Source organism: Cannabis sativa, chromosome 6, assembly GCF_029168945.1.
Source record: "Cannabis sativa cultivar Pink pepper isolate KNU-18-1 chromosome 6, ASM2916894v1, whole genome shotgun sequence".
NCBI classification, from domain to species: domain Eukaryota; kingdom Viridiplantae; phylum Streptophyta; class Magnoliopsida; order Rosales; family Cannabaceae; genus Cannabis; species Cannabis sativa.
In genome coordinates this window covers 23,444,036-23,460,635 of record NC_083606.1, presented here as the reverse complement: position 1 = coordinate 23,460,635, position 16,600 = coordinate 23,444,036, and the positions used below count along the sequence as shown (strand labels likewise).

Genomic DNA, 16,600 nt, shown 5'->3' with positions numbered 1-16,600 from the left:
AACTTTTACTTCTATTTGGTTAAATAAAAGAATAGAAAAGAATGAAAAATAAGAAAACTAGTAAGAAGCCATGATTAAAGAAAATTGAATGTTAATAAAAACTAGGGCTTCGATTTCAATTATTTCTATTGAATATGGCCTAATATGATTATTTTCTTAATATTAATTTCTATGCAATAGCATGTTTACTAAGGTAATGTATAGTCTTCTCAGATATATAAATGTCAATTACATTCAAACTTTCTACTCTCGTGATAAATTTAACATGCAACAGGCATTAAACACAGAAACCTTATAAGCTATCTAAACCATATAGGTACTCTCATCCTATATCGAAATTCAGTTCTATTTTACTATAGCATATTTGACACTCACTTCTCAGATCTCGCATCAAAATCATAGATAGATAATTGGTGATCAGGCAATTAAAAGTAATTAAGCACAAATAAAATAGAATACATAGAAATTAGGGGGAAAATAAATTATATTAAAACCATAAATAATGTCAAACAATATCCATCTAACCATAATAAAGTGTTTAGTTCATCATGTTCATTGTAGCACAATTACACATATTAACTTTAAGAAAAGAGATAAAAATAGAGAAGAGAAGAAGAAAAGAATGCTGAAAACCCTGAGAAGTATGCCTCTAATTTTGCAGTTGATCTCTCCACTCTGTATCTGAATTCTCTCCTTGTTTTCCTCTCTAAAATTGCTTGATGAAATCAACTCCCTTCTTCCCTTTATATAGGCATTGAAGGCCTAAAAAGATGGAAAAAAAACTCACATGTTTAAATTCCCATTCGGATTTAAATTTTTGGGAAACCTCAAAGGAGATATTTTTTTCTGTTGCATCCACTGATAGTATTTTGGCCACAACTCGCTCAATATTGCTCGGAATTAGACGATTCAAGATGTTCGGTAAAGATAAAAGAGAGATCTAGAACTTTCATGTTTTGACTTTTTCCAAAATCTAATCAAAACATCGTCGAATTCAGGCTTAAAGTTTCAGCTTTATTTTCTTGCACAATTTTCTCTATTTTAAATATCATGATATTTTTATCTTTTTTCCATCTTTTTCTCTGGTATTTTTCTAATCTTCTTCTATTTTAAATCTGCACGAATAAAAGATAACAAGCGTAAAAATTCTTCAAATATGATTAAAACTCAATTAAAAATATACTAAACTTAATCTAAAATTAATACTAAAAATAACCTAACAAATTCCCCCAAACTAAGCTTTTACTCGTCCTCGAGTAAGACACTAAATAAATATTAAACAAGTCAATCTCCAACACATGAGTAAATTTCAAGTAGCCTCAATAACATGATTATGAAGAATTTCACTTATACATACAATCCAGAATTTCAGTTCAATTACATCCTTGACAGATTTCAATTTATTTTCATTTAGCTCATGAAACCATAGAATGCAATTAACTAACAATTAAACCACTTTATGCATACCAATTACAATCATCAATCCACTAACCCAAAATTCCATATGCTTGCAATACTTACTATTCTCCACTAATATAAATTAATTCACAACCAAGAATCAGAAGGTCTTTCTATGCTTGTAATGTTAGGCTTAGGGTAAAGGTAGTGGAAATGGTCATTTAGGCTTTACTATACCATAAGCTTCTCCAATCATGTCTCCCAAAATATTTTTCACACAATCTCAATACCTCTTTTCCTAATTGTGTGAGAGATATTATTATTATTTTTTTCAACAAGATTGCAACAACTTTACATTTATCACTTTTTTCTAGATTTGACATTGATTGTCAGATTTTTTTTCATTTTTTTTTTTCTTTTTTTCAATTTGTTGCCAATCAATTTTTTTTTTTATATATTCTCTCAATTTTCACATTTTTTTTCACACACATACAACAAACTTCCCATCTAAATTCCCCCAAACTAAAGATTTACTTATGGTATGATTAGGTTTGAAATTTTAGATATTTATGGGTTTATCTTTTTAGGCTCAATATGTGTAGAACAAAGAATAGGTTAAGGCTCAAAAAGGGTAAATATGATAAAATTACAGGGATGGCTAGAAAGGCACAATCGATCCAAAAAAATTGCCTAAATCACTTTCTTAGTCATGCATAATTTATTATTTCGCCTCAAATAGCAAGCAAGCAAGTTCTAGAATTTATTTCAAACAACTTTCCACATTTCACAATTAGCATACATAAATCAATTCAATTACTAGAAAATTACCTAATATGATTCTATGTTCTTTCAAGTATAAAATTAAAATTAGTCAAGAATGTAATATCACCAAGCACGCAGATTTTTCAAAAAAAAGAATAAATAAACTTTTCAAATCATGCTATCTACCTACTTTCAAATTGACTCACATTAAGCAAATTGACTCACAACAATAAAAAGTAAAAACTAAAAATTAAAAGACATAAAACTTAAAAACTCAAAACAAAAATTAAGTCACTCCTCCCCCCAAACTAAAGTGACACATTGTCCCCAATGTGACATTAAAGAAAAAGGAAAGGAAATTTACCTGGGTGCCACATCAATAAGCGGTTGACGCCCATAATAAGCATCATGCAAGACAACTTGAAAATTGTTGTTGTACTTGCCTTCAAGCTTGGCAAGCGATGACTTTGAACCAAAGTCCGCACTAACAACATAAGACTTTGGATAATGTGCTTGGGGAGAAGCCTTTCATAGCTCGCAGAGGATGTAATATGGTGTTGATGAAATATATGGATTCATTGGTGGTTTATTAGTCAATATCATTGATGAAGTCGAATCAATGATGTCATGTGCTTCCTCATCCTCCAATGTCACAGTATCTACTCTTTCATCTAACAAACTTTCTTCTTGTTGCTCACTCTCTACGTGGCTATTCATACCCTCACTTGTGATTTCATATTCAATGAGTTCTTCTTCACAAGGATCTTGATCTTCAATTGTAGGCTCATTATCTTCCTTGTATTCAACTAATGACCCTTTTTCATTGTAGCAATAACTCTCATAATTTTAATTATTGGAGTTATTACATTCTGAATCATGAGCCACTGAATTATCACATAAGGATCTCACCATGTTTGTTAAGCGATTAATCTCTCCTGGAAGTGATTGCATAAGTGCTAGTAGTTGCTCCTCTTTTTCAGATTATTGGGATGAATTTGGGCAATAAGGTGGGTATTGGTGACTCCAACCCTGAAGCGATGGATCCTAATACCAGTCGTAATCAAAATCTGCCATATTATTCAATAGATTTATTACATCATAGCCTCTCATTAATAGAGGTGCTCCAGTTGCCTCTGCTCCATAATCAACCCAACTTCTTGTTTCATTATTAAGTCCATTATAAAAGAGCCACATAAAACACCCACTTGAGAAAGTGGGATAACATCTCTCTCCATACTCTTTAAATCTCCTCCAAGCAGAATAGAATGGTACATTGTGTTGTTGGGCAAAATCCTCAAGATATAGCATCTGAATTTATCTTGGAGGTCAAGCTCATCAATAAAACATTAGTAAAATAAAATAAAACTAAATTAGTACTAAAAAGATAAAAATTTGAAACAAAAAAAAATTATACTAAAACTAAAAAGAAAAACCAAATTAGAACAAAATTAAATTTTTAATAATATTAACTATCACTCCCCGGCAACAACGCCAAAAACTTGTTGCGATATTTTGCACACGCAAGTGTACGTACCGTTTCAAGTAGTAGACTCACCAGGAGTGAGGTCGATCCCACAAGGAGTGTAGTTAAGTACGTTAAAATTAAACTTTTACTTCTATTTGGTTAAATAAAAGAATAGAAAAGAATGAAAAATAAGAAAACTAGTAAGAAGCAATGATTAAAGAAAATTGAAAGTTAATAAAAACTAGAGCTTCGATTTCAATTATTTCTATTGAATATGGCCTAATATGATTATTTTCCTAATATTAATTTCTATGCAATAGCAGGTTTACTAAGATAATTTATAGTCTTCTCAGATATATAAATCTCAATTACATGCAAACTTTCTACTCTCGTGATAAATTTAACATGCAATAGGCATTAAACACAGAAACCTTATAAGCTATCTAAACCATATAGGTACTCTCGTCCTATATCGAAATTCAGTTCTATTTTACTATAGCATATTTGACACTCAGATCTCGCATCAAAATCATAGACAAATAATTGGTGATCAGGCAATTAAAAGTAATTAAGCACAAATAAAATAGAATACATAGAAATTAGGGGAAAAATAAATCATATTAAAACCATAAACAATGTCAAACAATACCCATCTAACCCTAATAAAGTGTTTAGTGACTCATGTTTATTGTAGCACAACTACACATATTAATTTTAAGAAAAGAGATAAAAATAGAGAAGAGAAGAAGAGAAGAATGCTGAAAACCCTGAGAAGTATGCCTCCAATTTTGCAGTTGATCTCTCCACTCTGTATCTGAATTCTCTCCTTTTTTTCTCTCTGAAATTGCTTGATGAAATCAACTCCCTTCTTCCCTTTATATAGGCATTGAAGGCCTAAAAATATAGAAAAAAACGCACATGTTTAAATTCCCATTCGGATTTAAATTTTTGGGAGACCTCAAACGAGATATTTTTTTCTGCTGCGTCCACTGATAGTATTTTGGCCATAACTCTCTCAATATTTCTAAGAATTGGACGATTAAAGATGTTCTGCAAAGATAAAAGAGAGATCTAGAACTTTTATGTTCTGACTTTTTCTAAAATCTAATGAGAACATCGTCGAATTCAGGCTTGAAATTTCAACTTTATTTTCTTGCACAATTTTCTCTATTTTAAATATCATGATATTTTTATCTTTTTTCCATCTTTTTCTCTCATACTTTTCTTATCTTCTTCTATTTTAAATCTGCACAAATAAAAGATAACAAGCGTAAAAATGCTCCAAACAGGATTAAAACTCAATTAAAAATATACTAAACTTAATTTAAATCTAATACTAAAAAATAAACTAACAATAAAGAATTCAATATACACAGTTACATATATGAATCCCATTAATCAAAAATAATTATTCAATATATGAACAATAATTTGTCACGCTATATGTTTTCCAATAAAGAAATCCACCTCCTCATAGTCAAAAATAAATAATACATGTAATAATAATTTTTTTTAATAGAGTACCTAAAAAAAACAAAACTTCAGTTACCATAATCTGAAAAGGTTTAAGTGAACTAAATAATGACTAAGAAGATCTAAATTACAAAATAATATGTCTATATGAGTATGATTTTTTTGCTATATGAGCAAATATATATATAGTCCCACAAATCAAACCTCATCTTCCTATAAATAATATTTTTAACATTATCAATAACGATACATATATATACATAGATTTACACTATATATCAGTTGATCCACCTTAGGTACCAATAACAAATAAAAAAGTACTATATATAAATAAATTATTTTTCTTTATTTTATTTGAATATCCATTCATATATAGATGTTGTAGATGAATTTGGATTTTTTTATTCAAAATTAATAATATTAATGTATATATATATGTAATATGTATGATGATTATTTGTGCATATATATATCCACAGGTAGGTATGTACTAAGATTTTTTCACGAGTACAAATAAAAATATGGTTTCACTATAATATATAGTAATATATAATTTAGTTCAATCTAATTAATTAGTTAGTAGTTTTAAAAGGTTAGCTATAATTAATTAATATATATTCAATATTCTAAGAGTGTACGTACACACGTACGTACGTTATATATTAATAGAAAAAAAATCGTATGAATTCGACAAAATTTATAATCCTATTTTTTTTTTTTTTGATTTAATGAGATTTATTTTATTTTTATTTTATTATATATAAATAAAAAGTGACCCATGAATTTCTCATAAACCATTTTATTTTTAATAATAAACTATTTTATTTTTAATATAAATAAAAAGTCACCCATAAATTTCCCATAAACCAAGAATTCTATTATATAGGCACACTTTATATAGAATAAATATATATATATATATATATATATTGGTTTGTTTTGTATTTAAATGGAGATAGAAAGACATAATTGTGTAGATGGAGATGGAAATAGATGATTTTGGAGATTAAGAAACAATAGTTTATTTTTTAATGTTTGTTAAATTTTAATTGTGCTACTGTTGTGTTTTTCTTTTTCTTTCTTTGTTTTTTAGCATTTTAATGGAATATAAAATAATTTATCATTAAAAAAAGTAACAGATATAAAATAATCGATCAAATCCGCACAATTGTGGATTAGATTGTATTTGATTTAAACTCTTATGCAGATTGATTGGATCCAAATTATAAAATTTACACTTACTGCAAATTGAATGTTGTTTGACCAAAAAAATACGAATTGGATGTTGTTTGACTTAAAAAAATATGGATTGGATCGAATCAACAACAACCCTCCCAGTTTCTGTTTTCTTTGAATAATTTAAATCGTTGTAAATAGGTTTCAATCTTTGAGTATCATTACGAGTATAATGTTCTCTCCGAAATATATATTGGTAATTAATTTAATGAGGTTACTTGTCATAGTATTATTCTCATTTAAGCACGCTTAATTGTGGAGTTCAAATTATAAATAATAGATTTTATGCCCTAAATAAAAATCATCTTATATAACCTTATTTATTTATTTAATAAAGAAAATAGAAAATATTTTATGACTTTGTCAATTGCTTGGCACACGTTTTGTTTCACGTGATTATATGTTTATTATTTAAATTTTATTAAATTCAGAAAATATTCACAATTTTGTGATGTCATCATAGTGAAAAATAATTATGACTGCACAATTCTAATATTTACGTCTTGAGATTTATCAGTGCACTTAATTTATTCTAATGTGGTAATGAGCGATGTAGTAGTGTATTTACACTAAGGCAAAGTGGTATATTTTTTTCAAGATATCGGTAAAATAGACTTGAATCAGATTTATAAGTTTAAATCGAACTAGATTGATATTAACAGTTTAACGAATAACATAATCTTATTGTTATATCTATTCTTAGTTAACATCACTGAGTTTCTCATAAATCAATTGGATCTGAATCCTGACATGATTAAACCTTAAACTAATTCTGTTAATCGACTTCTTTGACTTATTTGTTACCAACTTACTCTAAAGTGTAGCCCATACTTACGTATTGGGAACTCGATAGCATAATTGAGTGGGAATTTTAGTTATAGATATAGATATCATTATTTAGTGTATCCTAATCAGCCCACGTTAATTCTTGTGTGTTGTGAAAGATTTAGAAAATCAAGGTGTGAGTTTTTCTGTAACACCCTATTAGTTTAGGCATGTTAACGTAATTTTTAACTAACTGTGCAGCTCGTTGCTAATAACCGAGTTTATTGAAAATGGTGATTAATTAAAATTTTGCTTCATTAATTATAAATATTAAAATAATATACCTATATAAATTCGGGATCTCGTTTACAAAAGTATTTACAAAAGTTTCACTACGCATATATAAAAGTTTGTCGCCTAGCGACTATACAAAATAATCCCTGATGTCCCAAAGACCGTATGCTCCAGGCCTAACCGCCACGACATGTACAATCTCCATTTGCTCGCTCTCACGGCTGCTCAGCCTTAGCCTTGCCCTTACCTACACATGTAAATAGCAACTGTGAGTCAATAGACTAAGTACGAAAAGCTTAAATAATAACATAACAATAACCCAGATTATGATCAGATGCCCATACCCCCAATCATAACCCTATTCCCGTGTCCAACACGGTACTGAGTCTAGAACGTTCGTACGATAGTACTATTGACCATAATACCAACCTACTCGGTATGCTAGTCATACTCTAGCCGTACTGATGTGTTACTGTCAAGTAGTACAGTACTATCGACCATAATATCAGTCTATACTTAGTACGCTAGTCATACTCTAGGCATACCAATGTGATACTGTCGAATAGTACATAAGCCAACATACATTTCTGATGTAATCTAATAGGCTTATTAACTAACATGCACACTAAATATGTAAATACATATGCATATCATTATACTAATCTTACCTTCTTTTCGAATTCAGGTGTGTCGACCAACCTGAGTGGAACAGCTGCTCGACGAATTACAGGCCCCTAAATCACATTATTCGTAAAACTAGTGAGTGACACGCTAAATCACTTTTCGGGGACTTAAACTTGAAACTAAAAGTTTTCCTATCATTAAATAACATGGCAAAACCCTAATTATCGTAAAAATGAGAAAAACTAGGGTTCCCAAAACTGCCCCAACTGGTAGACCGGTTCCCAACCGGAATTCCAATTCTGCATGACTTCCTGGGGATTAACCAGTCGACCGGTTCCTACAGGTCCCCCTAAACCGGTCGACCGATTCAGTGCAAGAAAAACTCAAAATCTTCTACACAACTCAATTTGACTCCAAACCACACCACAACTTTTCGATCATCTATATACATCATAATAAAAAGAAAACATGCAACCAAACAACATAACATAACCAGAATCCAAATCCACCATTAGAGAGCAAAGTACCTTGCTTAAACACAACAACAGCCTCCAAAACAAACTTAAATCAACATAAATAACTATAAAATAACAACAAAGCATGTAAATCCTAAACAACAACTAATCAAAAATTACATGTTTGAACAAAAGAAAAATTATGAAAATGACAAAAATATGTTCTAGGGTTTTACCTTAGATCTCTATCACTTGAATACAGCAGATATTCCTCAAAATAAGCTTAATAAAACTCTAATTTGTTGTTGGTTCTTGCTGGTTGGAAGGGATGAGGAAGAAGAAGTCAAAGATAGGTTTTTCTTCTCAATTTTTTATTTTGTTTAATATCACACTCAAAGAAAAGATAAATTAAATCTGTTTATCAAATAGTGGCAAGCTGCCACCCTAACATACAACCACCTAAACTCTAAGTCAAAATGACTAAAATACCTCTACTAACATAACTAAAGGGTAGAGTGGCTTTAAGGAAAAAATGGTCAAAGACCATTACTCCTTATAATCCCGACATTCTAAATGTCTAACTATATTACCCCACTACTACTAAATACAAAAATGTGATTTTAATGGCCAAACGTCGCATACTGATGTTACTGGGCACAAAAATGTAAAAACACAAAATTTCATATATGACATATATAATGCATCCTGAATTCAAATAAATCTGCATAAAATAATAAATCATAACTAATATGCAAGTTTCATAATTAAACCTTATTTATATGCTAATTTCTAAATTAAAGTTAAGCGGTCTTTACAATTATTCCCCCCCCCCTTAAAGGATTCTGTCCCTGAAATCTAACCTGAACAACCTTGGATACTGAGCCCTCATGTCGGATTCTAACTCCTTGGTGGCTTCCTCCACCTTGCTGTTTCTCCGGATCATCAAGATTGTTATATGATTTGCTTTTACTGTTTATTGATACTCATAGGTTAATGACACAAGCGTGATGATCGTCGTGCGTGAAGCCCAGATTTTATTTACCCAATTTTTTTTTTCTGCAAAAAAAAAAAAAAAAAATCACTAGGCGTGAAGAACACAACCGTGCATGAACAAGAGAGAATAGGAAAGGATAGCTAAGGTTTAATTATTTACAGTTATCTTTTTATAATAATTTTATTTTATTTGTTGTTTTAATTCATTAATGTAAAAAAAAATAAAAAAAAAATTATTTAGGTTACATTGAAATATCCACATCACTCAAAATTAATATTGACATGTCTTGCCACATAATTTTTTATTTAAAATAATACTGCCATATAAGCAAAATTAAACATAAGTGAGTGCCAAAATTTGGTAGGGTAAAAAGTTCGGAAGCAAAAATTTTATTTTAATTTTTTTTCTTTTGAAAGCCATATACATAATTATTAATATTAATTTGAATAAAGTGTAATAAATAACCTAATTTTTGTAAATAATTTGAGCCAAGATGAAAAAGAACGGTGCAACATGTAAAATTTTTTATCAATCAATAATTCATCTTTCGATTTATGTAAGCTGTAGAATAAAATTTACAATCAACAATTCCAATGACTTGAACTAAATCTTTTTTTATCGAGCTTCTAGCATTGTAATAGTTAGTCTGTTGAGTGTAGTAGATTTTTCACGAATAGTCGACATAGAATCTGAATCAATTAGATCCCTATTAGTGAAGAAACCAGGCTCTTTCGGTTCTTCCAATGGAATGTCACTACTCAGCATCAAAACCACATATGACATATTTGGCCTATCTTGTGGATTATTTTGAACACATAACAAAGCCACCTGAATTGATCTCAATACTTGGGGTATGTTACATGACTCCTCATGCAATCTATCAATAACAAGTTCCAAACTTTTCCCTTCTTTGTATAATATCCATGCCTGAGAGGAAAGTTTATATAATGTAAGTAATTCAATCTATCAATATTTTTTGCTTTCATACATTATGGAAAGCTGCTATAGTCAGTCGCAACGAATGTCTGGCATGATCAATTGGATTCTTAGATCCATCAGTCTCTATACTCTGACTAACTGGAGAAAAAATAACACTAGGATACTTACATGTCCTAATAGGTTGAGCTTGTGTTTGGGGTGGCGAAATCCTCTGTTTTTCCTTCCACTCACTATCTCAAGAACCAACACGCCGAAACTAAAGACATCAGATTTCAAAGAGAAGATGCCGTCGATTGTGTACTCTGGCGACATGTAACCACTGTGGAAAATTAAGTTCAAAGCATTTGAGAAAATTGGTAATAGTAGGTACTCTACAATATGAGTTGTTTAGAGATACTTACTATGTTCCAACTACTCTTTTCGTATTTGCTTCAGTTTCATCTCCACCAAATCCTCTTGCCATGCCAAAATCTGAAATTTTGGGATTCATTTCATGGTCGAGTAAGACATTACTCGCTTTGAGATCTCTATGAACAATTCTCAATCTAGAATCTTCATGAAGATAAAGTAAACCCCGAGCAATACCATTGATGATGTGGAAACGTTTTGCCCAATCTAGAAGTGTACTTTGTTTTTCATCTACCAAGATATTTACACATAACACAAGTATGTTAGTTGGTCTTTAGATGTCCATGTAAATCAGAAAAGTAATATTGAAAGTTGTATTTTTCTTTAGAATGATAAATTGACATAAACAGTTGTGTATGAGCATTAATTATAATTAAAACAAGTGTACTAACCAAATATGAAGCAATTCAAGCTTTTATTGTGCATGTATTCATATATCAGCATCAAATCCTCAGCTTCAATGCAACATCCTAATAGCCTCACGAGGTTGCGGTGTTGAAGTTTGGCAATGCAGAAAACTTCATTCTTCAGCTCATCCAATCCTTGTCTTGAACTTTTTGAGAGTCTCTTCACAGCAATTTCTTGCCCATCTTTCAATGTTCCCTAAGTGTCATTACCATCTTATCAATCATAAATATTTTTCTTAGTAGAATGGTATGTTTGTACATATTTACTTTTTTGTTTATCTATTATGTGGAGATTAAGAAGGAAAAACTTAGTAATAATTGCTTAGTGTAATACCTTGTAGACTGGTCCGAAACCACCTTGTCCAAGCTTATTGTCAATAGAAAAATCGTTAGTAGCTTCTGCTATTACATCAAAACTAAAAAATGGTAGATCTAACTCTCCATCTGGGTTTTCATCAATGAAGTCCTGTTCTCGGTTATGCATTGAAATTGAAGTGCCTTAAATACAAATAATCAACAACGAGATAAGAAGCTAATAATTTTAATGGACTACACACATGACTAAGCTACTTATGTATGGTGAACTCTGACTAAATAGGGTGAAAAAGAAGGCAACGACAATAATAATAATAATAAAAAAAGCAATGTCAATAAATGAACAATGCATTTTGGTATCAGTAGTTTTGCACTTCTCCCATTGACTTACCATCTCTCTTAAGCTCCGGAGTTTGTCTCTTCTTCAAGAGATAGTACCATAATATGGACAGACCTATGAGAGCCACTACTAGAGCTACTACTGGTAATGCTATATACATAATTTCTGTTTTTCCCTTTGAACTTCTATATTCTTCTGTCATTGTTCAAAAAATAAAAAGTAGTGTCAGCAAAGAAATAAGCAACATAGAAATCATAATATATTGGTTTAGTTCTCATTTTGATTTAATAAATCAGATACTAATCATTATATATTGAAATTTAGAATTAAGACATACCCAAGTCAGAGGAAGCCATTCTAATATAAATGTCTTGACCAGAATCAGCATATTGTCTAATATCTATCAGTTCTTTGAACCAAAGTATGCAACCACTTCCTCCATTTCTTATGTCCATATTAGCATAAGCTGTACAAGAGCAATTTTTCAAGCATTTCTGCTCACATTCTTTGAGGTCCATGGTCATGTTGTACCAGGAAAAGACTGTGTCAGGCAATTTAATGCTGGAATATTTTCTAAAACCCTCTCCTTCAATGCAGCCCAATGATGTTTTTCTTTCACATCCATGCGACCAATCTCCAGAGTTATAGTCTTCCTTGGACTTAGGCACGAATCCCTCCAAGCAGCCACAGGCAGGTGAGTTGTTGATATTGCAAGTACCATAGGGACCACATGTTGCATACCTATCACAATCATCCATCTGTGCACTCAAGTAGAAATTCCAACCCTTTGTTCTGTCAATCCAAGTGAACCTTTGAAGATGTCCATTGAGATCCAACACAAGCCTTGATACAACTGAGTTGCTGATAAGTTTGTATGTGTAATAAATCTCCTTCTCATTGCAAACAAAGTCATATGTGTATATGGGATTTGGTTTCAAGTTGGGCATACCACTGAATCTAAGGCCATTCCATGGTCCAGACCTGAACCTTATTACTGATCCTTTTCTCAGATAAAACTGTGGTACACCATTGGGATCAAGTATGTTTGTGAACTCACCATCAGAAGGATCATTATCACTCTTCCATGAAGTCAATCCTCGATTTATGCCTGTTACCATGCTAATTCCATACTTCATGCCTGGAAGAAGTGTATTCCCTGGATAGTCAAAGCTTTGCCATATATATTTCCCTACTTTTTTTTCATCATCATTTCTCACTACAAAATTTCCTGTATCTAAAAGCTGAGCAACAGGGTTAGTTCCTTGTTTCGTCGAATTAGAAGACCATACAGTTTTGTTGCCATCATAGAGAAGGGATAGAATTCCATTACCAGAAAGTTGAAAGATTCCAGATGAATCATTGAGAGGGGTGTCTTTGTTGGCAACCCAAACCACTGTCCCAGAAGCTATTTTCTTATACCATATTCCTAAATACCTGTTTTTTGAGTTTTTGGGGCTAAAGAATCCAAGCTCAAAGCTTCCACCAGCTGAGACTATAGAGCTTCCTTCTTTAATTGATTGAGTTGCAGTAATTTTGTCTGCTCCATTTGTGATTTGAAAGATTGATGATAACAAAAAGCACACTAAAACCAACATTGCAATGGACTCCATTTGAAGGCCTTATAAAATCAATAAACTTGGGCATATTAGACATTGACTTAATTGATGATATTTAGAAAGGAGAAAATGAAAACCAAGGACACTAAAAGGATCATTTGAAGGACTTGTTTGCATTACCATGGTTTGGACACGAGAAGAATCATTGCTATGACTTGCCTCATACCACAAGTTTTGTAAGTGGGAAACCAATTGTTAAGAGAGCTGTCCATGAACTAGTCCATGTTTAATCCTTTGAAGCATCTTTAGATTGATATATTCTAATTGATTTTGTCAACTCTTATTTTTTATTTATAATGTCATTATAATTACCTGATACATGTTTTATATATATTAAGAAAAAGATAAAATATACTAATGGAACTCATAGAGTTGACCATAGTTTTTTATTAACCTGTTTAAATATTTGACAATAAAATGACATTTTATTTGAGGTAATGAAATGAAATGGAAAATAAAGGAGGCAACTTTTATTTCATTCTATTTTTTGGTTTCATTTTATAGTATTTGAATGATATATTCTTATTTTAGTTATGTTTTTATTTTATTTTTTAACCAAACATCACTTAATTTGGTGTTTGTTATGTGAGTTTGAGTTGGAGAGAATAGAGTTGGAGGGAGTAAACTTAGAAGGAATATGAAACCTATGTTAGTTGGGAGGAATAAAAATATAAGAATAAGAATGGGAATGTGAATAGGAATTCAATCGAATTAAATTGAAAATGTGAAAAAAAAATTGATACAAAAATAATTTAGTTTTTTTGATCTTGCATTGGAATGATAATTCCTTTCATTTAAAAATAAAATAGTCATTCTACCAATATGATAGAAAAATTATTTCATTGGAATGACATTCTAATACTTTAAAATGCAACTAAATAAAAGAATTAAATAAAAATTATTTAATTTCCACTCCATTATATTTCATTACCTTTAACGAGATGGGGATTATCATTACTACTTCTATTTTAAAAGGTACTATTTATTTGAAAACATAAACCATTCAAGTGGAGTTCGGAATGAAATAGATAGGAAATAATTTTTATTTCATTTTTTTTTTTTTTGTTGTATTTTCAAGTATTGAAATATCATTTTAATGGAATAATTTTTCTATTATTTTAGTAGAATGACTATTCCATTTTGAAATGAAATTCTAAGGATAAAAATTAATACTTTTTTTATTAATTTTTTATATATTATAAATTTAATTTCATTGTAATTCTATTTCTATTTATCATTATTCCTCCCACTAAACGCCATATTAAAATTTAATTTAGTTGTTTTTTAAAAATTTAATTTAGTTTGAGTCAAGAGTTTTTTCTTAAACAAGGTTTCGAAATATAAAGACGACCTAAAAATATGTGCGTGTACACACATAAATCCCATATATGTGCGTGGTCTCGCATTAGCGTTGTTATTTTTTCAAATGTTTGAAGATGACAAACATCATTTTTTTAAAAAAAAAAAAACAAAAAAAAAAAGGGTTAAGATGCAAAATGACCGTAAATTTAGAAACTAAATTAGTAAATGTCTACTTTTTAGAAAAATTAAGAAAATGGTCAAATCTAATAAATTAGCTAATAAAAATTATAAAAATGTATTTATCACATATTTTTTTTAAAAAAAATATATATGATAATAAAATTAAATTATGCAATTTTTTTAGTATTGCATATTATTATATTATAACAAAAATAAATAAATATATTAGATCATACAAATATATACAGGAATATTAGATATATCATAGTACTGAAAATTAATATACCTTAGTAATAAAATTATATACCACAAAGAAATTATAATAATACTAAATTAATATTCAAAAAATATATATATTATGCTAACAAAATTATATATACTAATATAAAAATATGAATACATACCAAAAAAATTATATATAATAAAATAGAAACTAAGTATCATATTAAATAAATGATATATGACAAACAACAAAAACTATATACCATACAAGAAAACGTATATACCTACAATAAAAAAATAAAACAAAGTAATATAATATTATTAAAAAATAATTATATATATCATATTAACAAAATTATATATCACATTTATGTATACTAAAATAAAAACTAAAATAAAATGATATACTATACAATAAAACGTATATACTATATAACATAAAATATATATCTTACAATAGAAATATATATATATATATATATAATAATAACAACAAATAAAAATAAAAATATATAGGATGCTAATAAAATTATATATCATGTCAACAAAAGTACAATAAAAAATAGAACTTAAATATTATTTAAAAAAAATTATATACCGTATAACAAAAATTACATATACCACTCACCAAAACATATATACAAATAATAATAATAATAAAAATATAGATTACTAATATATACTATACTATACTAACCAAATTATATACCATAATTAAAATATATATATATATACCATGACCATTGGATATAATAAAATAAAAACTAATTAAATATTATTTAAAATAAATAATTATAAAATCAAAAAAATATAAAAATAATAATTAAATATATGTAGCATGACAATAAAATTATATACATACATTAAAATATTTTTATTATGCTAATAAAATTATATACCACTATTATACATATCATAATAAAAAATAAATATCATCTAAAAATAATTATATACTATACAACAAAATAGAAATATACCGTACAACAAAATCTATGTACCAACAACCCAAAACAACTCATAAAAAATTAAAAAAACTGACATAACTTTTAAATAAAAAAGATTTTAACAAAACTAATATAGATATACCATAATGTTTAAATAATTTGCTTCTAATTCTAAAAAAAATAAAACAAAAATAATGATTTTGAAATGAGAACATTTACTAACATAGTGTTATGATTTAGGGTCATTTGCTATTTTTTTTTAAAATGAGGACATAAACTAACATACTCCTATGATTTGGGGCGATTTACTATAGTTTCCCAAAAAAAAACTAATGACAAACATAGAAGAATGAGAAAATTACACTCTATACCCTTTTTATATTGTCGTCTTTTATTCTTACCCTCTTTTTTAAAGTCTATCATTTTTACCTCTTTTTTTAAACATTGTACCAAATTGGCTC

The 16,600-nt window shown here is 29.0% G+C and overlaps 1 protein-coding gene across 1 annotated transcript; it reads right to left on the bottom strand.

Moving 5' to 3' along the window:
* Window positions 1-9,960: 9,960 nt before the first annotated feature.
* Window positions 9,961-13,860, bottom strand: LOC115724907 (G-type lectin S-receptor-like serine/threonine-protein kinase At4g27290). The gene is made up of 8 exons (XM_030654277.2): window positions 13,612-13,860; window positions 12,213-13,493; window positions 11,927-12,070; window positions 11,555-11,718; window positions 11,206-11,416; window positions 10,807-11,044; window positions 10,574-10,724; window positions 9,961-10,393 (listed from the first exon to the last, which is right to left on the bottom strand). The coding sequence occupies exons 2-8, from the start codon at window positions 13,483-13,485 to the stop codon at window positions 10,082-10,084; spliced, it is 2,493 nt and encodes an 830-aa protein (XP_030510137.1). The 5' UTR covers window positions 13,486-13,493; window positions 13,612-13,860; the 3' UTR covers window positions 9,961-10,081.
* Window positions 13,861-16,600: the final 2,740 nt, after the last annotated feature.

Excerpts from the sequence above, each read along its gene's own strand:
- LOC115724907 (XM_030654277.2), bottom strand. The coding sequence starts at position 13,485 with ATGGAGTCCATTGCAATGTTGGTTTTAGTGTGCTTTTTGTTATCATCA. Across the intron at positions 11,719-11,926 it reads TCCGGAGCTTAAGAGAGATG|GCACTTCAATTTCAATGCAT; the intron begins GTAAGTCAATGG and ends TTTGTATTTAAG. Across the intron at positions 10,725-10,806 it reads AAAAGAGTAGTTGGAACATA|TGGTTACATGTCGCCAGAGT; the intron begins GTAAGTATCTCT and ends AATTTTCCACAG.